Below are 27,702 nucleotides of genomic sequence, written 5' to 3'. Positions count from 1 at the left end.
AACGAGGCTAAAACAGCTTATTCAAAGCACTGGTGCTCAGTATGGTGTCAGCTACTAATAACCTAATTGTTGCTTGTTTGTCAAAATGTAATAAAGGCACAATTTCTTTCTTCATGTATTCAGCCACCTGCAGCCTTTTAGTTATAAGGCTTAATTAGTTGTATTTGACATATATAATATTTACATGTCAAATGATTATGTCACCACAGTTGGCAGTGATGCTTCATTGTGATCAGTGCTGTCAGGTGTTGATGACTGTGCATTTTCTGTTTACAGTAATAGGTTTTAAATGGCTTTCATAAGCTCAGGGGGTCTAACATTTTTCTAAACCCATTAAAGGCAGCCACCCGTGCCACTGAGTGTATACATAAAATGATCAACACACACTATTTGTCTGATTATTGCAATTTTCTCAGCGCTGGAAGAAAATGATACAGTATGAGCACATCAAACCCATTCAGTCAGTCAGCTGCTGTGTGTTTAAATATACAGCACTTCTCACTCTGCCTTCCTGTCTTTTTCTCCATCTCTAGCTTTCTTTTACAATGTGTGTGTGTGTGTGTGTGTGTTTCTGTGTGTGTTTGTGCCTCGCTGACATGATCGGAGGCGACCGGCCGAAGGGAGAACAAACGCTCTCCATCCCTCACGGCCGCGCAGCTTCCCACAGGCTGTTCCCACCGTGTGTCCGCAAGCGGGTGTGTGTGGTTTTCTCTAGAACAGGAGATAATTAGGTTTAAGCCTCAGAAGAGGAGAATAAAAGGGGGGAAGGGAGTGTTGGGGGGGGGGTGCAAAATAGAGGAAAAAAAGGTGGCGGTGTTTTGTGCAGAAAGGGAAAAGGGGGGCAAGGGGTATAGAATACAGAAAGGAGAGGGAGGAGGAGGAGGGTTGTAGATGGAGGGAGACAGAAAGGGAGTTTTTAATGAAGGGAAACACGTCTCCAGTGCATAGAACTTTGTGGAAGTGAGGATGAAGAAAGAGAGAGAGAGAGAGAGAGAGAGAGAGAGAGACAGAGAGAGCAAAAAACAAAGTGGGAGGAGGGGGGAGAGTTATAGGAACACCCAGCTGAAGCAACCAGGGATTGAAAAATTCTATTTCTTCTTCATGGAAGGGTAAAAGTGTGGGAGCGTGAAAAATGAAACAGGAAAGGAGGGTGAAGCAAGATACAAGGAGGGAGGACGAGTGCACACACGAGGTTTTCGGGGAGGTGAGAAGAGGGAAGCGAAGCCATTTTGAGCAAGAGAGATTGGCAAGCGAAAAGAAACATCTTCTCACTTATTAAGCAAGCGGAGGGGGAAGTGACAAAGGGAGACGAGCACAGGGTTGTCAAGGGCAGCTTGTGAAAGGGCACTCCTCTCCTGGACTCTGCTCCTCTCCTCGATAATTATTAGCTTCCTCGTCTCCAGGATGGTTAGACACACTGAGAGAATGTAAGAGAGCACGGAGGAGGAGGAGAAGGAGGAGGAGGGGGGGGGGGGGGGGGGGTGTCGTTGGTGGTGTTAGGGAATCACGCTGGCACCAAATCTCAAGTCTTGCATAATGAGACCGGCCCATAACCGGTCATCTGAAACAAGACCGTCAAGCCAAATAGTCACCCATCATTGGTTAAATATAGCCGTGGGCGTGCTCGTCAGCGGAATGATCGGATTGGCTGCCTGGGCGAGCTGTGAAATAACAGCGAGGCGACGTCTGGTGATAGCTGTGTTTGCGGGTGCTCACGTGCTGGCTAGCATGTCCCTTTGCGTGCGCGTGTGTGTGTGTTTAGTGTTTGAATGTCATTTGCATCTGATAAATATGCAGCTCATTGTAAAGTCAGGTGAGACAGGTTTATCAGAGCAGACGCACTTTCACTTATCTCTCATGTCTTTCTTTTCTTTTTTTTCTTAGTGACTCAGTCCATGATCGACATCTATATTTATTGATTAGTTGTCACCTGTTAAATTAATCACCAACTATTTTGATAAACGATTACGTCAGTTTTTGCTTGAAATATGACTCCAAAGTCTTCAAATTGGCTGATTCCAGTTTCTCAGTAGAGAGTAAATGAAGTATGTTTGAGTTGTGGATTGTTGGTCGGGTGAGGGTCTTATCATGGGCTGTGGGAAACGGCGATCAATATTTTTCACCATTCTCAGACATTTTATAGACCAAACAACTAATGGATTCATCGAGAAAATAATCACTAACCAAATAATCATTTATGGCAGCACTTACAGTTCAATGTCTTTTCCCTTCAAGACAACAACAGCTACCAGAGCAGCAATGATGAGTTCATGAATCGAACACTAGAAAATGGATTAGCGACTGTTTTCAAAATCAATGAATTGTTTAAGTCTTTTGTCGTTGCGATTGCTCGGCATGCAAGGCTGCATTAGAACCCCCAGGGGCCCCTAGGCACTGAAGCTTATGCCCCTCCCCCCAAAACGTATTTTGTTCTGACTGGATAACACTTCTGTCAACACTTCTGAAACTTTGTAACTAACTTAATTTTGGACATACAAGGTTTGGGACTGTGACCATAATTATCAACATCAAGAGAACGTGTCAAAACTTCTGTGGAGGCCGACATCAACAACAACAACAACAACAACAAAAAATGCGCACACAGTTTTTTTTTCACTGAGGGCCCCTTTCTGCTCAAGGGTCCAGATTGCCCGTATGGTAGATCCAGCCATGGTGGCATGTGTGATAACCGCTCAGCTACCAAAGCACTCTGATTGTCCAATATTTTCATCTGCAGATTAATTGACAATGAAACTAACCTATAATTGTCCATCTTTTTTTAAATTTGTCAAGTAATCCTAAAATAACATGCATTTTATGACTGTTGAAGTTTTTTCTAATATACTGTAGACATGTTGAGTTTAAATAACCTTAAAGCTGCTAATAATCACCTGTAGGACCAGTGATGAATTGATGGTCCTGTTTTGGTTGAGCTACTTCAAGGTCCAGCCATAACTTCATCTCCATATTCTATCACCCTGGTGAACAACTTCACAGTCATGTCTTTTATCTGTCTGTGGATGTCTTGCTGTACGCAGCAGCTTTTCTGCTTAAATGTCTCAGAACTGGAACAATTTGTAGATTAGCATCAGATCAGCTGATCCTCATAACATTTACACTGGTGATGGGTATTGCTTGTAAAAAACCCTCCTCAGCCTTTAATATCTCAGATGTAGCAGACAGTGATTCATTGCTCTGCTTTTGGCTGTGTTTGTCCTGTGATTATTTCTACCACTCTCATTTTCAGGCAGGACAAACGCAGCTCCTCGCTAAAGCACACATCAAGTAGATTTATTTGATTAGCAAATCCTCACTCTCATTGGACTTTCATCTTCACTTGGGCAAGATTTTTTTTATTTTTCTGGAGACGGAGGCCCTCATGCAGGCATACAGTATGTTCTGTTTCTGATGCTCCCAGATCAGATACGGGAGACTAATTTGACCCTCGATAATCATACAGCCTGTCCTGTCCATACACATTAGCCTTTTAGTTTCTTATTACTACCTCTCTACATTCATATATTTCCTTTTTTTTGGTATATTATATTAAAAGCCTCTTTTTCCCAGACAGCTCTCAACTGCTGCTTTGAGACCCGGTCAACATGACTGTGTGTGTGGTCGGCGCGCTAATCAGGGCTTCTTATAAAAAACACAAAGGTCTTTTGTGGGTGGAAAGTGTGTGTGTGTGTGTGTGTGTGTGTGTGTGTGTGTGTGTGCGCGCGTGTGTGCACGCTCATACACTTCTGCACAATCGAAAGTGGGTTTTTTTCGTCTGTGCTTTTTTTGTTCGCGTGCCTATGTCGATGCAGTTGTGCGAGTGTGTATGTGTGTGTGTGTTTTTGCTTTTCGTTGTGTTGGAGTTATTCGGCCGATTTGATGTCAGTTCAGTGCACCGCCAAACAATGGAGTCTTGTTACGGGGGGGCTGCGCTCAGCTGATATAAAGTCAGCTGATTGTGGCTGTGGCCTGGGTTTGTAGCTGGAAGAGTGTGTGTGTGTGTGTGCATGTGTGTCTTTCGCCACTTCTCTCACACCTCGGCGAGGTACAGAAATGTGAGGAAAACAGGAACCTATATTTGTGTGTGTGTGTGTGTGTGTGTGTGTTCTTTGGTGTTGCTAAGCTGTAGTAATTTTTACTAAAACTAACTTCTTAACAGCATGTAAATCACATGGACAAAATAATGGAAACATTTGCGAGCATGATGCAGGCTCAGATCATACAGCACAGCAGGATTGATGCCATAGAGCAGGGGGGGAAAAATCTGAACATTTTAAATATTTATTGCCGGGGCCTTGTATTAAATTGCACAGTATTACATCACACAGTGTCTTCACAAGGTTTTTTTTGGTCAGTCAGTGTAAATCCAGAAAAGCTTCTTTTTTTTTCTTTGAGCCTTGATATGATTCTCCAAATTCAGTTTGTGTATTTTTGTTAGTACAGGAGGTAAATTGATAGACAACCTACTTTATATATTTTTTATTGCTCACAAATTAATGGCTGTTTCTTGCAAATGATAGAACAGAAATGAGTAGACCACAAGATGCTCTTCACTTGAAATACAAATAGGAGTGTTCAGTTGTACCTCAACCGGACCAGAGTGTTCTGTGTGTGTTTCCGCCAGATGTCTGAGCTCTCCTCGGTTGCCATTTTGAATCCCTAAAAGTAAGTAATTAATATTGACACAAGGGAAGACAGGAGAACAGAATAATTACATTTCGACCTAGCATCTGGGACGACCTGATTAAACCTGTGGCCCTATTTGTCTCTGTCTCTCTCTCTCTCTCCCTTCGTCTGTCTCGTTGCTTCCTCCAGCCTCTCTGGAGGTTCCTTCAATCAACCAATTGGCTGTAACAGAGCGCACGTCACCTTGTACAGGCTGTAATATTGACGTGATCAGCTGCTGCTGGAACAGCCGCATCCGTTTTATGCAGGCAGACCTTTTTTGTGATTGTGAAAAGAAATCTAATTTCTGTTGTTTTGTACTATGTTTGTACTATATGTACAGTAAGTTAATGTTGAGCTACATTTCAAAAAGTTATATTTTAATAGTGATCTTTTTTTAGATATGAAATATTGATCTGAAAAGTATGTAGTAACTATAACCAATAAATCAAATTCAGTAGAGTAAAAAGTACAGTTTAGTTCAGTTTTCAGTAAATGAAATGTCAGCAAATTGTACTAAAAGTATCAAAAGCAGAAGTTTTCATTAAGCAAATTGGTCCTATTTAGAGTGTTACATTTATCATCAATAAATACATTACATATGAGTCATTGATTGACAGTAAGCACAGTTTTAATGCTGGTAAGTATGATTTGAATATGTTATATTTGTATAGTGATCATTTTTGGCATGAAATGTTGATCTAATATTAAAGTGGGATAAAAAGTACAATATTTCCCTTTTGAAATGTAGTTAATACAAGTCCTAAGTAGAATAAAAACCAATACTCAAGTACATGTATCTCACAATTACATGTTCATAGTTATTCCACCACTGATGCACATTCAAAAATTGACCAAATCCCAAGAAAGCAGAGCATAGAAACAACCTCAGTGTTTTTCACTGTAGGTAACGAGGGGAATATATTCTCTCTGTCTGGAAAATATTCCTACTCATTTTGATTTTAGTAAGTTCTGAGTGGTACTCACTACTTCACTTATTCTTTGTTCCTGGTGGGACGCAAGACTTTGACGATGTACCTCCATCTAATACCTCGCTCCATGTTAGGTCCATCTCCTTCACCACCAAGTCGTTTTTGGGCCGGGCCTCGCTTTTCTTTTTCACTGATGGAGTCCAGCTTAGTACTGAGCCCATCGAATTTGATGTCGTTTGATCTCTTAGTCATCTTGCACAGGTGTTCATTTCATATCAGAAGATGGGGCAAATTTTCCAGCTAAACTTTTATCTGCATATGTAACCAGGATTGTTTGCAGAATAACAGTCAAAGACAACACTCACACACCTGACAGTTAAAGCGTAGTGGTGTGATTTGATGAGCCAGTGAGCCAATATGAACAAAAAGAAAAGAGCACATATGGACTCAGATGTCAGCAGCTGTATGATGACGACCAGCCTGCAGAAATACTGAGCAGATGTTAGCATTTTATTCACTGATGATTTTCTGATGGGAGTTGTTGTTATCTGCGGAGCGGCTGGACGTTTAACAAGCTTCACAGGCACAACTCCGGCATCAAGTTTTCCGGCCGATAAGAAAGGTTTGGAAGATATTCGACATCAAAATAATAACGGACAAATATCACAAATGGTGTCTGAATTACAGGGTGTGACTCTATGTGCACCTGCTATTACCTACCTGTTAATTAGGAGATGGTTGTGACACTGCAGTCTCTGGGACTGTGACAGTCTCTGGGACAGGTGAACACGTGTGCACATGCGCAGGTGCATGTGTGTTTTTCCCCTGTAGATCTCAGTCACCGGGGAGGGAGACAGGGTGTGTTGTGCATCAGTCCTTTTTTTTTTTTTTTTTTTAATTAATAGTTAATTGGAAATGGAGAAGGAAAGGAAAAAAGGAGGAGAGGAGTGAACGAAGAAGAAGAAGAAATAATTGGGAACGAAGAGCGAGAAGATGAGAAAGAGGACGTGGCAGCGAGAACGTGGCAGCAAGTGGGCGAGACTGACAGAGAGAACAAGTAGGGCGTTTGGTGAAAAGTATACACAGAGAGAGAGAGAGAGAGAGAGGATACGGGAATAAGGGATGAAAGGGGACTTGGCAGAGGAGAGGGGCAGATAGAGATAACATGTGACAGTGAAACAGAGAGATAATGGCAGACAGATTTAATGAGGTCTTCCCAGATGTAATACTGAGCTGTAATTATTCTGCTCTCCTGTCTGCCCGGGTTTACACGCATGTATGTGCAGCTCTTAACATCCCTGCTGATGTAGTATGAAGCAGACAGCGTCCCCTGGCACAAAGAAGTCTCCATCAGCACATGACCAAAACCTGTAGCCAAGAGGACTCCTCCCCAGCAGGAGCCAAAAAATGCTGAACCAGAGTGGAAAATCCCAATCTGCCTGGAAATCACAGTTAAAATGTTGTATTACGACTTGTTAGTAGATAAGATATAATTGACAAATGAGAAGAGATCAATATCATAGTGTATCATCTTGTGTGTCCATGTATTTAGTCTGTTAATCACAGTTTTGTCCTGTTGTCTCATCACGTGTCACACATGAAATCATAAACCTCTACAAGTGCCACCATGTGTTAATTTGGACAGTTGTATTAACTGTTGGTAACACTCTGTAACTATGCTAGCGGCTCTGGGAGGCTCACAAAGCAGCACTTTAAGATAAATGTTTAATGTTCAATGACTTTTGACGCTAATACTAACATGCTAACACGCTCACGGTGACAGTACTGACACGCTTCACATGTTAAAATGGCTATAATTAATATTTTGATTAAATGTATGAAAAGACAACGTGTTATGTTAGAAGCAATTATCACCCTACTGCAGTTACCCTTAGTTTCAGACAGTTAGCAGCTAGCTACAGAAGAAGTAGCATTTAGCAGTTGAAGAGTGTGAATATAGACAAGTGTGAAAGAATAATGGACTTACATTCCCCAGGTGGACAGAAACACAACACTGATATGTCAGTGTTCTGCTAAATGTGTTATTGCAGGTGTAGTTTTTATCATGTTCACCATTTAAGTTTAGTGTGTTACCATGCTAATACGCTTGTGCTAATAAGCACAAAATACAAAAGCCCAATCCCAGTGTCCCACCTAAACCCTGAACCCTGACAGACTTAATGAATGTCACCTAGTAAGCGCTTGAGTGAGAGAGGCTGCAGGGGCTCAAAATGGTACAAATGGGACAATGGGACAACCCTTAGCGACATATTACGTTAGCTTAAAGGCGCCAAATCATGTTAAGTATGATTGTGGGTTTCTGACTTTTTTTTCAACTTTCTTAATTGCCAAGAGAGTTAGGATTTGTGTTAGTGGGCTCACTCAAACAAAAAATATAAACAGACAAACCGACAGTAGTAAAACCACTCACTCATAAAGCACATCATACATTAAACAAAGTATAAAACGTATACATAATATCCAACACATAAAATACTCAAGTAAAGTTTGAATGTCTCATTAAACATACTAAGTGTGTAATATAACTCAACTGTTCTGATTTCATGTATTTTTATTCATGTAGTATATCTTTAGTAAATTTAGACACACCAGCACACCCACATACCAGTTTTTTTACCCCCCCCCCCTCCACCCCCCACCCCCTTTTTTTTTTTTTTTTTTTTACGATTCTGGGCTTCCCTTTGTAACCGCATCCTTAACACTGATTTAACGTCACAACGCTATGGACTGTGGGTAATTGCCTCAGACACAGACTTACAGAAAGTCTGCATGAAAGGCCTCAAAATGTCTGCGAGACAGGCCCTCATGCACTTGGACGATTTGACAGCTATTCAGCCCTAAGCCTTTGCTGATTTAGCGGGAACACGCCAGGAGGTCGGCGAGTGTTTTAATGCTGGACATCGACATTGGTCCGAAGTACAACCGAGGCTGAAGGGAACAGCAGTAGATTAGCAGTTTGTCCCGATGATGGTGCCGGAGGGATTACTACAATTCATCCTGAGGGGAACAATGTCCCAATGTTAGAGGAAAGGTTGCAACATTACCAAAATCGGTAGGATACATTGTCTGGAAATCATCAATATTTGCACCAAATTTAAGCACAATCCATCATAGTTCAGATGTTTCATTCAGGAGCGTGGTGGGGGAACGGAGCCCCCGGAGCGGGCGCTGTGAGCATGGCCTAAAAAGTAAAACAGACACAGATCCCAAGAGGACGGCAGAGAGGTTTGTGTGTGATAAAGTATGTGTACAGGATGTTACTGCTTGACCTCAAGGTGTGATGGCAAGTGAGTGGAGCCAAATGACAGAGCAGCTGATGCCTCCATTTCACTGTGTGTGTGTGTGTGTGTGTGTGTGTGTGTGTGTGTGTGTGTGTGTGTGTGTGTGTGTGTGTGTGTGTGTGTGTGTGTGTGTGTGTGTGTGTGTGTGTGTGTGTGTGTGTGTGTGTGTGTGTGTGTCAGTGTTGGAGCTGTATTACTGACACTTTTGGTTATATATAGATTCTTATTTTCTGATTATCTCAACCCTTTCTTTCATTCTCTCTCTCTCTCTCATCCCCATTATCACCCATCACATTTTTATCCCCTCTTTCTCCTACACACTTTGCACTTGCTCTAACACTCCCTTAAACACTCACACACACACACACACACACACACACACACACACAGATGTGAGTAACCGTCCGAAAGTGTTGACAGGAGCTGGTCGGCGTGCACTTTGTCACAACTAAGAGCTCTTTTGACAAAGATGCACAGCATAGCGATAAAGAACCAATCTCACAGGGTCATTTGTGTGTGTGTGTGTGTGTGTGTGTGTGTGTGTGTGTGTGTGTGTGTGTAAGCGTGCGTGTGTGTCAGGACAAACAGTGGTGGTTAGCAACAATGCAGAACAGAGATAAAGACCTAATTGCACAGTGCGATGTGTAGGCTCTGTGTTTGTGTGTTCACATGAGTAGGTGTGAGGATAAAAATACGAGTGTGGGGGATAATGGGAGACAGAGAGGAGAGAGGCAGGCATGTTGGGATTGATACAATGTGTGTGTGCAGCAGATAAGTGAATATGGACCAGCAGGGTCCTCTCTTTTGGTATTGTTGCCGCTTGTGTTTATGGTAGTCAGAGATGCTGACCTTATGAGCTGTTGTGCATTATATTTCAATAAATATGCAACATACATCTGATCTAATGTCAAGTTTAACACAGTTTTAAGCATCTGTCTGTCTGTAAGCAGGGGTCAGAGAGTCATCTTTACACAAAAGGCTTTGTTCCAGGTTTTAGGTGAGCTATAGACACTTGATTTGAGCGGGTGTATCTTCATACCACAGTATACTTTGCTGACATGTTTTTGTAACAGACCGTACACAAATGTGTGATATCTCACATGTGTTCCCCAGGGGAAGTTTTGGATGTCGGCTCCATTCGCACCAGCTCCCCTCAGGGCGACCATGCTAAAGAGCGGTTGTCATCACTTAATTGCCTATAAGCTGGCCAATCGGCACGGCCGGGTGAGCGCGCAGGCCGATGCTAATATTTGCTGAGATTGGCAAAATGTTCCTCTACAGTGCACCCCTTAAAGGCAGCTGCACTGCTGAACCAACAACTTTATAAGAGCAGCCTGATTTCTTTAACTTGGACTACATTATTAAAAATAAAAAAAATATAAAAAATGTTATGGCTAGCTCGCTAATGGCAGATGGAGCCACGCAGGCGTGACTGAATGGGGTCAGCTGCTCATAAGGGTGGTGCTCCTCACCATCCATCCAAGTAAAAAAAACAATATCTCTGATCAATAAAGTGTTGAATACAGCTCTGAGCTCACCCTCATCTTAATTAGTTATTGGAACCAAATTCATATAACATACTGATCCTAATACTAATGAGTTTGCAGCGTGTACAGTGTGTGTATGGAGGGGATCTTTGAATTGGCAGCAACATTTTGAAATCGCTGTTTGATTGACGTTGCACACATTGTAGCATATCCTGTCAATATTAAATGTTTCATGGTTTACTAAACTACTAAGAGAGTATTCTATGACTTAGTATATTGAACCTGGTGCTACCTCTGTTGAAGCTTATAATGCCAACGTTCAAACCACTTTAACATTACTAGTTGCTGCTGGACAGTGTCATACACACACTCCACATCCAAAAAAACTACTTTGAACTTTTTTGTTGTTGGCGATATTTATAATATACATTACAGCCCAGCAACACACAGATCCAGATCGTTTCATGATTATTGGTGGCTAACTGATATCCATCATGACACTAAACACCTGCTACAAGTTTCCCAAAATTGGAGCAGAGTGATGATATCATGGAGTAATATCTCTGTTAAATTGCCCATATGTTAGTCTCTCTCTGTCCATCTGTCTGGCTCAGTGTCAAACTAAACTATGTTTCAGGTCACTGTGCAGATTGTGCCAAAACTGAGGGAAATCACACACACACACACACACACACACACACACACACACACACACACACACACACACACATGCACACAAACACACACACGGACCTCTCTCTTTGCTGACAGAAGGGCTTGGAGAGTGGGTAATGAGATAAGGTCCTCATGCATGAAAACTCACGTCAGCAGGCCAGCCACACACACTAACACACACACACACACACACACACACAAACACACACAAAGGCGCGTGATACATCTTTTAATTACACTTGCTACAACACTAATCTTAAACCTTTGCTCCATCTAGTTTCTCTTACATTTTCTTTCCAGCTGTATTCACTGTTTTTGACTCTCCTGCCTTTTCTTTTTCTCTATACTATGTTAACAAAAGTATAATAGTATTAACCTTTAACCCTCCCACATTGATTTCTACTTGAACTGGTTAAACGTGTGGAAAAGTTTACACCATACATCTCTCCTCATGAGGAATATTTTCTTTGTTGTGCACTATGAAAAGTACATCTTCTGTGTTTTAAATGCTAATGCAACAGTAAGATAAACTCTTAATGATGTAGTTGGATTCAGGCACTCTGGCTCTCAGGAGCACCCTAGCTCTATTCTTTAGGCTCACTCCGACTGGTGTTTCATGTCACCGTGAAACACGCATCCCCTCTTTCTTGGCATCTTCAGCTCCGCGCTCGGTTTCCTCAGAGACCGCAGCATCCAATTAAGAGTTCGTCCTTGTTTCACCTCGCTGATGCAAAGAGCGACTGAAAGAGGAACTTCAGAAGAAGTGTCGGGGTGGCAAGTCATTAGGAGAGCAAGAGAAGAGAGGACAGACTAAAAGTTAAACACAAGAAGATGTTTGTTTCCTGCTCTGTGTGAAGTTTTTATTGGACATGTAAGCTGATGTGGACATCACACAGATAAAAATGAACAATATATCCGATCAGTGCTCCAGACCTCTGTGTAAAAGTCACAGATGTAAATAGGAGCCTGGTGTATTTATATAGGACTAGCAGGCTGCCTGATTGTTCTGAAACATTACACTACCTGGGACCATGCTGTCCTCCAGAGACACACACACACACACACACACACACACACACACACACACACACACACGCACACGCACACTAACGCAACATAAACATGATCACACAAAAACTTGCATACAGATGTATAGCACACAGAAAGAGAAGCTCTAATGTATACAGACAATGCTCTAGCTGCTGAGGTGTATGTGAGACTGTGTGTGTGTGTGAGAGAGAGATCAACAAGATCAGGACTGCAGCTAACAATTATTTTCATTCTGGAATAATCTGTTGATTATTTTCTTGATTCATTGATGAGTCATTTAGTATATAGTAGTATATTCTATAGAATGTCAGAAAATGGTGAAAAATGTTCACCAAAGCCAAAGGTGACATCCTTCTTTTGTCCTAACCATAAAGATATTTATTTTATTAGACAATTTACTGTCACAGAAGACTAAATAAACCAGAAAATATTCATATGTTGGATGCTGGAATATTAAAATTTGGGTATACTGAAAAAATGATTCAAAACAGTTAATGGCTTGTCAAAAATAGCACAGAACCTTTTGGGAAACACACTCTTAAGAACTGCCGTAGTTGAGAGCCAGCAGCTGCTTAGCTTAGCTTAGCACAAAGACTGGAAACAGGGGGAAACAGCTAGCCTGTCTCTGCCTATAAAGCTATAAAGCTCACTAATGAAATCTCGTTATCTCATCATCTCAGGGGAAGACTCTGCTTGTTACCTGGTGATTAAACATATGAGATGTATCAGTTAATGAAGTGTAAAGGTGCTTTAGAGGTTTAGATGAATTGTGTCACTTTTTTCACAGAGCAAGGTCAGCTGTTTACAGTCTTTATGCTAATCTAACAGTCGTCAGTCTTCTACCTCAGCGTACATTTATGCTACATACATGCATACAGACAGTCCATTTTTCCTGCCCTAACTATTCTAGCACCTCGAGTATTTTTGAATGTTTTTCAGCAGGACCAATTAAAGTCCCCGTGCTTCTCATTCAAGTTGTAAAAGTTGTTCTTTTTAACTTCTCCAACGACATATCGGCCGGCTACAATGGCTACATTTGTTCTCTCAGCGTTGTTGGTGTAATTTCAGTCTGATTTCATGGTGCGTGATCACTGTATGCTCTCTGTGAATAAGCCTTTTAACCCCCCCCCAAAAAAAAAAAAAAAATCTGGGTGTTGCTTTTAATGTAGTGACTGAGGAGCTTTGACATCAGCATCAAGTTAGTCGGCATCCTCGCTTAAAGATCTCTAAACTGGTGATTGGCTCCGGGGAGTGTATATCGTAAAAACTGTATTTCCCACATCATAGAGATTAGTGGGTGGGGGGTGCTCCATGGTAATCTACATGGTGTGTCAGGTGGTGTCAGGAGGGCAGAGCCTCAATAATAGGGATTTATACTGGTGGATGGTAATAGATAACAGGGCTGTAAGGAATGTAGTTGTTTGGAAAGGTTAACTGTAGTTCATGAGAAAGTCATACTCGAGCCCTGGCTGTGCAGAGGGCATGTTCCAACCCCCCACCCCCCCACCCCCCCCCCCCCACCCCCCCCCCCCACCCACGCTAATTAACATGTAGGAAGGTTGTCCAGCCCCAGACGCTTTACAATGTTGTGCCGGCCCGTATCTGTCTGTCTGTATCCATCACGCAGTTGTTTCCCGGTGTACTGTCTGTTCTCGTGTCTGCGTGTGTCATCTCTGTGCCTCTGTGACTTTGTCTGATTGGTCCGATCCCTGCCGATCTGTCCGCCTGGCTGTCTGTTGGTGTGCCCTTGTGTTAGTTAGACTGTGTGTTAGTGAGAGACTGCATGACATTTAAAACAACAGGAAAGGCCGCTGCTAGCAACGCGTGCCTAAATGTCAGCTTGGCCCACTGGTTATGGAGTGTTTTTGGGGTGTTTTTCTTGTAATCATCCTTCCACCACTCATGTCACCCCACATTCTTCCTAACCTTCCCCTTAACCCATATAAGGAAGACATTTCCGTATCTTCATCTTCATTCATTTGAATAACTTTTAATTGACCTTTCTGTGATATCTACACATATATATTTCAGTCAATGTATCCCTGTGTTTTCTCTACCCTAAGCTCTCTGTATGACAGTATATAAGACGCTGTTATTATTGTGCCCAAGCTATTTGACCAGTTGACTAATGTGTGTGTGTGTGTGTGTGTGTTTCAGAATCATCCACGAGGACGGTTTCTCTGGCGACGACGTAAAGCAGTACAAGCCTGTCGTTTACAGCAACACCATCCAATCCCTGGCCGCCATCGTCCGCGCCATGGATACACTGGGCCTGGAGTACGGAGACAAAGAACGGAAGGTCAGCACTTGCAAACACACATATACACACACACACACACACACACACACAGACATATACACACTTGACTCGCCAGATACACTCAACCGAATGATAAGTGCATGATGTCACGTTGCGTAAGCTCCCACAGATAGTGTCTCAAGACTGTTTATATTCTCGAATCCAAAACTGTACTGAATAAGGTTAAACCAAGATGTCGTCCAACGCCAGTCCCCGAGCCAGTGCTCCAAATGTGGAGCCTCCAGTCCTGAACGCAGCAAGTAGGCGCTGGACGAAGGCCACAAGAAGTGCTGAAGTTCAGGCAGAGGGCGCAGCGTACCGTACACCCAGTTACTGTCTTTCAACCAGAGCGCCGGCTCTCCAGCTCTTGTATCGGGACCTGATAAAGTATCTCTTGAGCAGAGACACTGATGTATACCAGCCTCAGGTCCTTGTTCTGACCTCCCGGAACTGAAAAAAAAAAAAAAAAAGTATGCACAGGGATCAACAGAATAATTTGGACTGTAATTGCAGCAAATTTGTCACGATCAATGCAGGAGGATACTGTTGTTTCTACATGATCCTGTCACTGTGTAACGATGTATACATGAAGCATCTGATGATGGTGGGAGGGGGATGTTGTTAATGTCACAGTGCTGTTAATGGTAAGAGATCCTTAACAGTAACAGCATTTTCCACCCACACTGATGAAGACACACACACACACACACACACACGCACACTGTGAAAGTGAAACAAGTTACTAACATTTTCTGTAAAGGGCATCCTGGTAACTTACTATTGGATCAGGATGTGTCATAAGACTTTCAGGTGCTTGAGACACTTCCTGTTTAGTCTGCACAGGCGTCACATGATTCAACTACTCCCATTAGTAGTGTAAACCTTTTAAGCTGGAGGTGGTTGAGCAGAGGTTAAATCTAGGCTTTAGATATCATAATCATTTTTTAGGCCGAAAACTACAATCACACATATTCATTATTTTCAGAAGTCTTACATATGAGGAGATATTAAGTCAGGATGTAAATTGGAGTAGTAGATTTCCTTCTTTAGTTATTTTCAAAAAAGGTTAGTTGGGGTCTAACGGGAACGGGTGCCACCTACCTCTTGTGGAGCTCAAGCCAGAATTCCTTCATACCGATCCGTGTTAGTCCTGCTCCTAAATCCTCCAAATCCCAAAGCACACAATTTCACTATATGATAGGTTAACTGAGGATTATGAGTCTAATCCACAGAAGAAAGCATCAGGTTCTATCTCATGCAGAGCAGTGGGAGCAATGGGATGAGGTTAATTAGAGATGTAATGGCCATATTACACCAACCTCTCCTGGCCTGACCCCCCCCCCCCTTCCCTCACCTCCTTTTTTTTAGCTCCCAAAATTCACATAATTCAGGACATTAGAGTTGAGATTAGAATATAATATACCGTTTTTTTTCTTCTTAAAAAAAAAAAGTAATGTTGACTCCTGACTGCTTTAATCAAATTCACACATTCTGTTCCAAAAGTGGAAGTGGCCCTGCGAGCGGGCACAGGTTCGTCTTTGTCAACAAGTTTTGTTGAATATCAGAGTAAAAGAGACACACACACACACACACACACACACACACACACAAACAGACACGTGTCATTGGCCTTAACCTTACCCAAAGGCACAGTATATTTTTAATCACAATGAAGCTATTGATACAGAGTAGAGGGCTGAAATAACAGTACACCTATTGATTTGGATATGATATGTGTGTACGTTTGTGTGTGTGTGTGTGTGTGTGTGTGTGTGTATGTGTGTGTTTACTGTAATATATCTTGATATTGCATTTCTAGTCAGAGGTGAACGAAGGGCCTCAGGCAAGATGGGTTATTGGTGCCATAGAGTCATTTAGGGGGGAAAAAGGCAGTGTGTGTGTGTGTGTGTGTGTGTGTGTGTGTGTGTATGTGTATGTTGGTAAGGTGGTCATAAGTGATGTGTCAGAGGTTATGCGGCTAAAGTAAAGTTTCTCCTCCTCCTCTCCTCCGTCTGTTCCTCTCTGCATGTATCTGATCAGTGTGTTCTGATGGAGGGAACGAGCTGGGTAAACAGCTGATGGGAGTGGCCCTCACTGAGCTGCAGGAGTGGATCTTGTAAACAGGATTACCAAAGAGAAGAGAAAAAGTGAAGGGAAAATACATTTGCAGGGCACAGAATTAGCTTTTTTTTTGTCCAGTGTCCAAACAGCTAGTGAATGTTCAAATTTTACCTTTTTTTTTTTTTGCCTTGTGACTGAAAATCTAGCAGCTGCTTGCATATTTTACCAGCATTTAAACGGTGAGCTGGTGCTAATTGTGTGCCCCGCGTTGGTCTGTTTCCAACATATTTTATCAGCCTCCTTATTGCTACATCAGAACAAAGAAGGCAAGAAAGAGAAATTGAATCAAAGTGTGGCATGAAATGAAAACAAGCGGTGATGGAAGGGGTTTAGAGTTGGAGGAGAAAAATACGGAGTTATTCTCCATGTTTATTGGCTGGTTGATCCTCCAGTCAAAAGACATTGCGCCTCAGGTTTAACTATTCACATTGACTCTACATTGCTTGTGTGAGTTTTGAGTAAATGTGGTTCTCTGTCTGGATATGTTAATTATGAGCCCCAGCTTTAACAAGTGTAGATAATGTACAGATGGGCAGATGGAGGTTAATATACGTAACACCAATATTTCACTTTGTTTCAATTTACGGAAATCAAAAGCACACCTGCTGGGCCTCCAGGGTGCAGCGTCACCCCCGAGCAGAGGTGCTGAGCTGTGCAGCCGTTGCAAATAAACAACTTGTTAGTTCCTCTCGTGGGCATTTGGACTCGGCCCTGAACCTGGAGGAGCAGGTTTTTACTGTTCATTGTGCTCAGGATGTGTTTGCACCTTCACATCAAGGTAATGAACGCACTGAATAATTCAGAAAAAAACCATCATAAAATCATTACCATGGTAACCAAGCAATTTGAGAAACCTTGAGATTCAGCCGAAGTATACCCAGCCGCATTAACACACAATGTAATGTAATGTTTTGCTTTGGTTGGCAGTTAATGTAAACCGCATTCTGCTGAGTCACTTTTTAATGAACTTTAAATAAAGACACGTTTAGTGAAATAACTTGATATAATTCACGGAGGGTAATGGATCGACTCTGTTTCCAGACAAAGTGTAAAAGGATGACAGAACGATGTCAGAGGAAAATAAAGCAGAACTGGAATGAAGACAGACATATTGTGTTTAATGTGGAAGCCAGAAAGCCTGAGAGGGAAAGAGGAAGGAGAGGAGATTATTTACGAGAGAATGGCGAGAATGTGACAGTGGATGAGACAGAGATAGAGAGCAGACCGAGCCGTGTTTAAACTACACCTTACATTCTACCTCAGACTTCCCCTCAAAGTAACCGGCAAATGTCCAATTCACACAAATAAAGGATGAGGAGCTGAGCTGCAAAATGGGACACTAATCTACACGTATGGCGTTTTCTTATTATCATCCTTCGCAGCTGGGATTGAAATCACTCTCCTTCCTTTTAATTCGTCTTCCCTTTTTTCTTTCTTTCTTTAACTTTCTTCCCCCCACTCTTTCTTTCTTTGTCCGTATGGTAAATTACGGTCATCAATATTCAACTCCACCTGTCCTACCTTTTTTTTTGTGCTTTTGCTTGCTCTCGCCTCGTCTTCTGATAACACCCCCCCCCCCCCCCCCCATCTGTTTCCCCAGGCCTTGGCTAGTTGCTGTGGCAACCCAGTGTTTTGCCTTGCTCTCAACACATTCCGCAAGCTCATGTCCAAGGGCGGTGTGACACATACACTGAACACACACACACAAACACACAATGATAGCGGGCTTGAAATAGATGGCGTTTTGGCACTGTTGTATGAATCTTCAAGCAGTTTTCATCGAGGTTTTCTAAGAAGAAGCTCCTTTTTGAATGTCAGCCATTAAAGGAGATGTCTGGCGATTTTCTGTATTTTTCTTACAGTCATCAAATCTCATCTGCAGAGCCAAACCAACAATCAACTCATCTTGACTCCGTTTTTGACAGCGTAGCTAGCTAACTAATTAAGCTAACGTTTGTTTCATGAGTTGGTTGAAAATTTGAATTTTAAACCAATTAAAATCCCTCACAATGGGACCAACTAAAAAAAAATAAACAACCAAAACTAAATCACAAAACTGAATTTAACTGTGGAGGGTTAATAAGACATGTCTGGTGATTTTCTATATTTTTTATAGTCAGTTCATAGTTAGTTTATGTCCAGAACCAAACCAACAATCAACTTTTCCTGCTTACAACTATTGTACTTGCATCCATAGCCTGATATATCTTATACCTCTGTGTTATATAGTGGTATTGGGTCCAATATAAATAAATGCAACCTATGAACAATTCTGAATATTTATGTACAGCATTTTTTGGGCATTTCTGCCTGGATATACACTAACACCAGTACTGTATGCTGGGCCCTCTATTAATTATAGCACATACATTATCTTTACACTTGGGTGCTTTGTCAGGGCACAGCTGGGCTTTCTTCCACCTCCACTGTGCTGATTACACAGAAATGCAAGTGAATCTTGAGCACTGCTTCCTCTGAATAGCATCAGTGCATCTCAAAGAGTGAGCCTAAAGCAATAGCTAGTGATTTATTTTTATATATATATATATATATATATATATATATATATATATTTTTTTTTTTTTTTTTTTTTTCTTGAGAGCGGGCCAGTGCAAGTGTTGCTGATCATCAAGCCCCAGGCTCCGCTTCCTATACACTAATTGCTTCAGTGCATCTTGGGGTGGAAATTCACCAGCTTTACATTATGTGTGTGCATGCATGCTCAACCATATTTGTTTCGCTGTTGGTTGACCTGCTTGTAGGAACAGATGAAGTCAGAGGCAGAACGGTACACCAGTGGTTAACTAACACTGCTGCACTGTATGTACAAGCTTGAGATGACCAGCTCTCATTCAAGACGCCAACATTTTGTTTCAGTCTTTAAAAAGTTACATTTCCATGTCTGAGTAAGTCACATCACATTGTCTTTCACAGTTATATTTTTCTATTCTCCTTAAACCTTACATTCAACAATATTATACTGTAGTTGTACTAATCCATATATGTCATTCCCCTCCCCAGTTCCTGCATTATAGTAATACTGTACTTCTAGCATCGTGGTTAGCGCTCTTATTTGCGTGTTTAAGACACTATCGTAAGATGGAAGGACTGATGCAGAGAGGGAAATTAAGGGCCCAGCTGCTACTCGACTACAGCACACGCACACAGGCACGTACACAACAACTGACATCAGAAAAACACTTTGCGTCTCGATGGACTCTTGAATAGAGAGATGAAGGGAAGACGAGAGGAAGATAATATGAAAAGAGGGATAGATATGAAAGAATAGATGGAGCGAGAGAGAGAGAGAGAGAGAGAAGGGGAGGGAGGGAGGTGGCAGACAGGTTGCTGCCTGTTGTTGTGGAAACCAGCTAGTTATCCTCACGTCTGTGTGTGTGTGTGTGTGTGTGTATGAACAACGCCCCTGTGATGACAATGTTCCCTCTGCTCGTTAAAGAGTAAAACAACCTGCACATGGACTCACTTAAGTGTAGTTTCAGGTGGGGGTAAATACAGCAGCTCTCCTTTATGACACCCTGAAGTATCCAAAACCTTCTAAACAAGCACGCATTCACCAGCCACCTTCTTTTATGTTCATGATAAATCATTTCATTTTAGCTTATTGTTGCAATCTTAACTAAATGCACTGAACTCTAAAACCAATCCACAATATAAATTCCTGTTTTATAGCAACAAAGTGTGTAGCAGCAAATAATGTAAAAACAGCTGGTAAGTTAATCATTTTGCCCTTTTTTTAATGTAATAAAGCTGATAATGTAATAACTTGCCGGTCATGTGATAACATTTCGGCTGGTTATTATGTTACTGGCTAGGTTAAAATAACTGGAGCCAATAACATAATATACTAATATCACTTTATTTAGGTTTTATTCATTTGGATATAGAATGTCACACTTCCATTGCACTTACTATGAGGTCAAATAGCTGCATAGCCCTTGTGTTATGTTTGGGTCAAATAAACCTGTTTTTAAGTTTTACCAAGAGAAAAATAATACAAGCTTTTTTTCAACCTAGAAAAAGTTATTATGTTATTGGTCAAAAATGTTGTTACATTTTTGGCAAGTTATTATGTTATCAGCTTTATTCCAATGCAAAGTTATTACGTTAACGGCCGTTATTAAGTTATAGGTCATCATTACATTAGTGGCTGCTACAAAGCGCTTCAGGGTGCCTTCAGAACATTGCTGTTATAAATATTCAATTCATAAAGCATCAAGAATATTGTAAAGAAATCCTACCAAAACCAACAACGACGTGGTCTTACTAACAAGTATTGCGTGAGTATCCAAAGCCTGATATAGCTTATTCCTCTGTGCCTGTTCTCCCAAAACCTAATTAAAAACACATTAATGAGCCACACCCTGCACAGGGTGACATGCTCCTTTTATCATAATAAGATCGGCTACTGTAGTTTATTTTAAGTCAATCCCACATACACCATCCATGCTCAACACCAAAATATTAATCCGCAGCTAGAAATAGTCCCCAGCGAATGCACCGTTAATCCTGTTTATGTTTTCAAAAAATAAAAAATAAATACAGGCTTAGAGGTTGAGACGAGACCCCCCCCCCCCAAAAAAAAAACACAGACATAGTGGGGAAATTGGGAAGCAGCCTTATGTAAATGTTAAGCTTAAATTTCTTTGTGTATTTACTTTAGATTGAGCAGTTGGAATGCTTTAGGTATAGATGGTAGAGCTGCTGATCACTCTTTCCCACAGTCCAAAATGAAAATAACGTCCTCAACTCTTTAGTTTTGTCCTGGCCAACAGTCCACAACCCAACAATATTCACTTTACTGTCATGCAGGGATAAAGAAACTGGGAAATAATTACATTTATGAAGGAAATGTTCTTTTCAAATGCATACTGTGCATGAGTTTCCTTAAAACAAACAAACATGGTATCATGACAAGTGTGAAAATATTTTTGGTTGATAATGAAACTGTGGCGTTACAAACACTGTAGCGGGCTTCCACAGTGTAGGTAATTAAGTCGTAAAAGAAGCAGGTTGGGTTGTATGGCTTTGTTCGCGCTAGCTCCTATCTCTCTCTCTCTCTCCATTCACTCTCTAGCTCGCTCGACCACTGCTACTCTCTCTGGCTTGCTCGTTGAGCCACGAAGAAGGGGCCGACTTTCAATGCTGTGTTTATAAACACTATCTGACAAATCCTGCATAGTGCACCTTTTTAAAAAAAAAAAAAAATTACTTAAATGGATTAATCTGTTGTCACAACAGCTGGAGATTAATTAGATAATTTACAAGTAATGGATTGATTAATGGTTGTATTTCTGTACTTTGTTTCTGATGGCAGACATACAGTTTGCTACAACCCTGATCTCATGGCTCTGCCTTGTGTCTCTTGTATTTAATTCCTTTCATTCCACCGAAGTGATGGAAGAGTATTTCTCTACAACAAACTTGACACAGTACTGTTAAATTATCCAGGAGGCCAGAGGCTCGTGAGCTTGTCGTTAACAGCAAACATAAAACATTTAAATGCAGTTTCACAGAGTCCTAAAAATAATTCCACAGCCAGTCGCTCCGTTGTCGACTGATCCAAAAAAATACGTTTGACCCAAATTTTGTAAAGCGATACACAGTTTCTGAAACGGGTATCGATGAGTAGGTTTCTTTTTTAATTTTTATAATGACTAATCTTTAACAGCTGATGTAAGCTAAATTGATAATTGTAAGGAGCAAAAAGCATCATCCCAGCTGTGTGTGGTTGAGTCATACATGGAAAGATTAAAGATGAACATTGATGATGCTGCATGTGACCTCGGGTCTCATTACGGCTTTGTCCTCATAACAGAGCATGCCTGCACACACATCAGGCCTTAATATGTGTGCATTTCCAGACCTGTGACACACTCATATGAGATTACTGATCAGTCAAAATGAAGCTTTGAATCAGCTTCTGTGTGTGTGTCACTATGGATTCCATCCAACCAGGTTAAGAAGGTCATTGTATGGACACAACACACACACACATATTAATATGTTTGAAGTTTGTGTGTGTGCCTGAGATAGAGAGAGAGAGAGAGAGAGAGTATGTGTGTGTTTGAAGTGTGTGTCAGTCTGCCACCTCCCTGCAGTGCTGAGCTCCCTTTGATTTCCCCTCCCTCTCTCTCTCTCTCTCTCTCCTCTCTCCCCTCCTTCTCTTTTGTTATTTTCAGCACCTTCCCTTTGTCTCTCTCCTCGTCGCATCCTCTCCTCTTTCCTCTTCTCCTTTATTCCCGTATGTCTCTCCTCATCACTTCCTTCCTCATATCATCATTTCACCTTTTCCCTCTCCTGTCCTTCCTCTTCTTCCCAGTCGCCCTCCTCCCTCCTATTATTTTTATCTCCTCTCATCATCTTTCCCTCCCTCTCTTCACCTCCTCTCCTTTAATCCTGTCACACAAATTTTCCCTATATTCTTACTCGATGCGATCGATGTGTTCCGTTCAGCCAGTCAAATCCGATCGATCGCTAAGCTAAGCTCCATATAAAGCATCCAATTGGCTGCAGCCATCAATTCATCAAGACATTCGATCTTTAACTCCGCCCACTGCTGGTGTGTGGATTTTAGGCCAGCTGTGTGTGTGTGTGTGTGAGTGCACGTGCGTGTGTGTGTGAGTGCATGCACAGTGAGAGAGAGACAGAGGGATAAATATAGTAAACCAGAGAGAGGGAGAACAGAGAGAAAGAGTGCATCATGAAAGTGAGATTGTCACAGCAGAGAGATGAACCGTATCCTAGCAACAGAAAGGACTATGATCCCATACCTGAGATTTGGGGAGTGTCTTTGTCTGTGTTTCCAGATGTATTATATATGAAGATAAGAAGATACTGCAGTGTATCTGTCATCATATACACTGTAGATGAACAGTACTTGTCAGGATTTATAGAAGAAGAGATGTTTGTGGCTTTTTGAGAAGTAGCCGTCTTCTATTCCAGATCAGCCGAGCTCCCATCTACAAATACTCCATTTAACTCAGATACTGGAAGCGTCCCAGTATAATGACAGTATTCCACCGTTGACCGGTCACAGCGGCCCGTTTCACTGTCACCCCGTCGGTTTGAATCCGAGGGTCGGTCGGGACCCTCTCTGTGCAGAGCTGGCACCTTCTCCCCTGCTCTCCCACAGTCCAAAGACACGCAGGTTTGTTGAATTGGCCACTCTAAATTGCCTGTAGGTGTGAATGTGAGTATGAATGTGTCAGAGTGTGTGTGTGTGTGTGTGTGTGTGCACGCCAGCCTTTGTGACAGACTGGCAGGCGATGCGTACTGGGAGAGACTCCAGCATCCTGCAACCTTGAAACAGGATAAGCGGTTTAGGAAGTGGATGGATGCCTGACTCAGTAACATCTCCGTGATACTTACTGAGGTGGAAACAAGCATTGTACATTTCCCCTAAGAGTGTGTGTCATCAAATGTTAGCTTAGATTACATATGGATCATTTGATGGACATCAGGACATTTTGTTTGTTTGTTTTTTTTTAGCCATGCATGCCTCTGTGGAGGGCAGTGCCTGTTGGTCCAGACTGAAACATTTCAACAACTATTTGATAGATTGACGTTCCATTTTTCATGGTCTCATAAGCATGAATGCTGGTTTTGAGCGTCTAAATGACTATTGGATGGATTGCCTTGAAATCTGGTACACAGATTCTTGTCCCCCTTAGGATGAACCCCTGAACTTCTCATCTAGTGCCATCATCAATTCACAATTTCAGTTTGTCCAACGCTTATGCTCATTGTAAAGCTAAACCTAACTAAAAGCTCATTAGTAAATGTTAGCAGATGGTGAACATGAAACCTTTCTAGCATTTTCTTACTGAGAATCTCATAGTGAGCATGTTAATATACTGATGCAGCAGATTATTTTCTTGAAAAATGAATTCTTATTAATCATTTGTAAATGTAGTTTGAAAAAGTTGCCTATTAATATTTATCAATGCCTCAAAGTTCCAGCCCAGCAGTCCAAATCCTAAAGATATTCAGTTTAATGCCCTACATGACAAAGAAAAGCAGAGAAAATGTGTCATAACGTCATGATTATACAATCACCAAAATTGTTGATTACCTCTAACTTATCAAGCAGTGGACTAATGAGCTCTACACACTGTACACATGCAAGAGTTTCATTGGTTTGGTCACAGGGTAGTCAGGTTTTATGTGGGACAGTGTTATATAGAGCGATGAAAGGAACATCACAGATTGAAGCTGTGTGTTAAGACAGAATAATCCTTTCTGCTGTTATCAGCCCTGTAGGCCTAAATTGGTTCCGAAATGGGGTGTGTGTGTTTGCATATGATTGCAACACACTGTTTTTGACTCAATTTAGCTGCAGCATCTAATTCTGTTGCCCTCTCGTCAGTGTGTGTTTGTGTGTGTGTGTGTGTGTGTGTGTGTGCGTGCGTGCGTGCGAGCAGAAATCTTTCTATCTTTCAGAAAAACAAGTTCCGTTGAAAACCAGCGTTGTGAGGACGTTTCTGTGTTGTGAGGACCTCACAACTTCAAAGGGCAATCTGAGGGTTAAGACTCAGTTTTAAGGTTAATGTTAGAATTGGATTTAGGTTCAGTTAAGGGCAAGGGTTGAGGTCAGGCCTTTAGTTTTGAGGGTTATGGTTATGGTAAGGGTCTACAGAATGCGTTACGTCAATGAGTGTCCTCACAAGGATATAAAGACAAACATTTGTGTGTGTGTGTGTGTGTGCGCTTGTCTGTGAACCAGCAGTGCCTTTTAGATAGAGTAAAGCCTCCACAACATGTCAGAGTACATAACATCAGAAAGGCTCAGAGAAGGGCCTTGAGGGGAGGCAACATACACACACATGCGCACCACACACAACTAGTTCTCTACCAGAGCTCCATAAATCGCCCTGTAGCTCTACACACACACACACACACACACAGATTTAATACACGGCCTCTGCCAGACTGGTGCTGCCAGCATCATATGACAGGCACATGGACCTGTCTAGCCAAGCCAAACCACAACACTGTGCCGCTAAAAACAGGACCATGATGCCTTGCTCCTGTCGCCTGTAGTTACCAAGGCCGCCAGTCATCAGTGCTGGTTAGCTAAGCGCTGCCTTCAGGGAAAAACCTCAAACTTCCAGAAATCAAACACACACACACACACACACACACACACACACACACAGACTTCATGGAATTGCTGAAAACCTTAGAAGCTGACTTCCAAGTGATCAGAGGGGAATTCAGACTTTTAGTCAAACTTTGAACCTGACGTCTCTCTAAATGAAGATGAAGTAGAAACAAAAAATGTGATCTTGAGCCTGACCAAATTCAGAGCACTTGGGGATCCAAGTGTTATAGTGTGGTTTTTAAATCTTTAAAGCCATATTTGGCTAGAATAAGATCACTCCTGCAGTATTCCGCTGAATTATTATTTTCATATCAATTCATCTGCTGATTTCTTGGTCTTTACAATAGCCATTAAAATCTCCCACAGCCCATGTCGACATCTTCAAATGTCTACTTTTCCCCCGACCACAAGTCCACAGTCCAAAGATCAAAGAGTTTACTATCATGTGTGACAAAGAAATGTATAAAGTTCTCATATTTGACGGCAATTATTTGACATATTAGTTTAAAAAAAGAATAAAATGATTTTTCGATTACAAAAATAATGCGTTAATCGACTGATCCTTGCAGCTGTATTTCTGATACGGGGCAAAACTTCCTCTACAACAGAATACAGCTGTTCAGGAAAGGTCGTGTTGTGATGAAATAAATAGTTTTATGTCAGTGAGTCACTTAGATGAGCTTGTGAGCAGTCAGTCATGAAGGCAACTGGCCTTTATGTGCTCGTGCCTGTGTGTGTGTGTGTGTGTGTGTGATGTGTGTGTGTGTGTCCAGCAGTAGCGTTTTCTCATGGGGTATGTGTAAGTTACCTCAGGGATTGAGTTCTCAGGTGGTGAGAAAGACAGAACACAGACTATAATCCCCCGAGAGAGTGAGAGAGAAAGGGAGAAGGGGGGGAAAGATGAAATATTCTCCCTCAGGTGTGAAAGCACGCTGAACCGAGTGAGAGAAAAAGAGCGAAAAAGAGCTGAGATAGAGAGGGAGGGAGCAGGGGAGATGGTCCTCAGGGCTTAGCATATTGGCACACTACTATGCTATTACATGTCTGTGTGTGTGTGTGTGTGTGTGTGGATAAAGCACCCTGCTTTAATGTCATCATATTTTCATGCCTCTGCAAAAACAGCTAAACATCATCAGTTCCTGTCATTCAGAGCATGGATCCAGTTTACTACTGTTATGTATACGGCACGCTGTTTGCAAACACACACACACACACACACACGCGCACACACACACAGACAGCCATACCATAGACTGTGACGGGATGTACAGTATACCATGAGATGAAATAATTGGTATAAGCTGGTAATGACAAGATTGCCAGGTGATGTCATTTACAGTATCAGCCAGAAACATAGACATTTCATTAGTAGGGCTTTTAATTTGAATACTATACGATCTTAAATAATGTCCAAAATGCTCAAATTCTTACTAAATTAAAAATGAAAATAATGAGATGACTTCTCACATTAGATAGAATTGTAGCCAACAACAGTAAAGTCATCCCAACTATTGTACAACAAGCTGAAGTTGTGAGTCGGCTGCAGCGCTCCCAATGACAACAGGACAGTCGTTATTTCAAATGTTAGCTTTTTGTGTCTATTTTTGGAAACACATGATCTCAAGGGGGCTTGTTATAAATCACATATTCCATTTTAAATGCAAACACATTTCACTTTCTCCTTCCAACATTGAATTCATTGGATTTACAGCTCTTGCTCATGACGTCTTATGTAACCACGACTTTGAATGCAGCGCCTTAACAACAATATTTGGTCTGAATAAATTCACACTTTAGACAGTTTGTCACAAAGTAAACTGTGAGGGGGGGAAACAAAAACACAACAGCGAGCGCTCTTATGTGGAGCAGTTTAGAGTTTTTGTGCGCTGCCGTTCTTTTATGTTTTTGGTGCCTGAATTCTTCTCTGTTCCCTCTTCGGTCTGTCAGCCAACTGCTGGAGCAGCTAATTAGGCCGAAGCTAAAAATAGACACCTGCCTATACGTATAATGTATCATCTCTGACATACACAAGCTCAGATGTTTAAATGTCTTT

At 41.7% G+C, this 27,702-nt stretch overlaps 1 protein-coding gene across 1 annotated transcript in view; it reads left to right on the top strand.

Moving 5' to 3' along the window:
• Positions 1-27,702, top strand: part of LOC128358665 (guanine nucleotide-binding protein G(o) subunit alpha-like) — an 80,632-nt gene that overhangs the window by 6,892 nt on the left and 46,038 nt on the right. Inside the window, exon 3 of the mRNA XM_053319012.1 lies at positions 14,266-14,407. Within this exon, the coding sequence (XP_053174987.1) occupies positions 14,266-14,407 (142 nt within the window). The remainder of the gene's footprint in view (positions 1-14,265; positions 14,408-27,702) is intronic.

Source organism: Scomber japonicus, chromosome 5 (assembly GCF_027409825.1).
Source record: "Scomber japonicus isolate fScoJap1 chromosome 5, fScoJap1.pri, whole genome shotgun sequence".
Taxonomy (NCBI): Eukaryota; Metazoa; Chordata; class Actinopteri; order Scombriformes; family Scombridae; genus Scomber; species Scomber japonicus.
The sequence above is the reverse complement of the archived record's forward strand: the minus strand, read 5'-3'. Positions and strand labels throughout refer to the sequence as shown.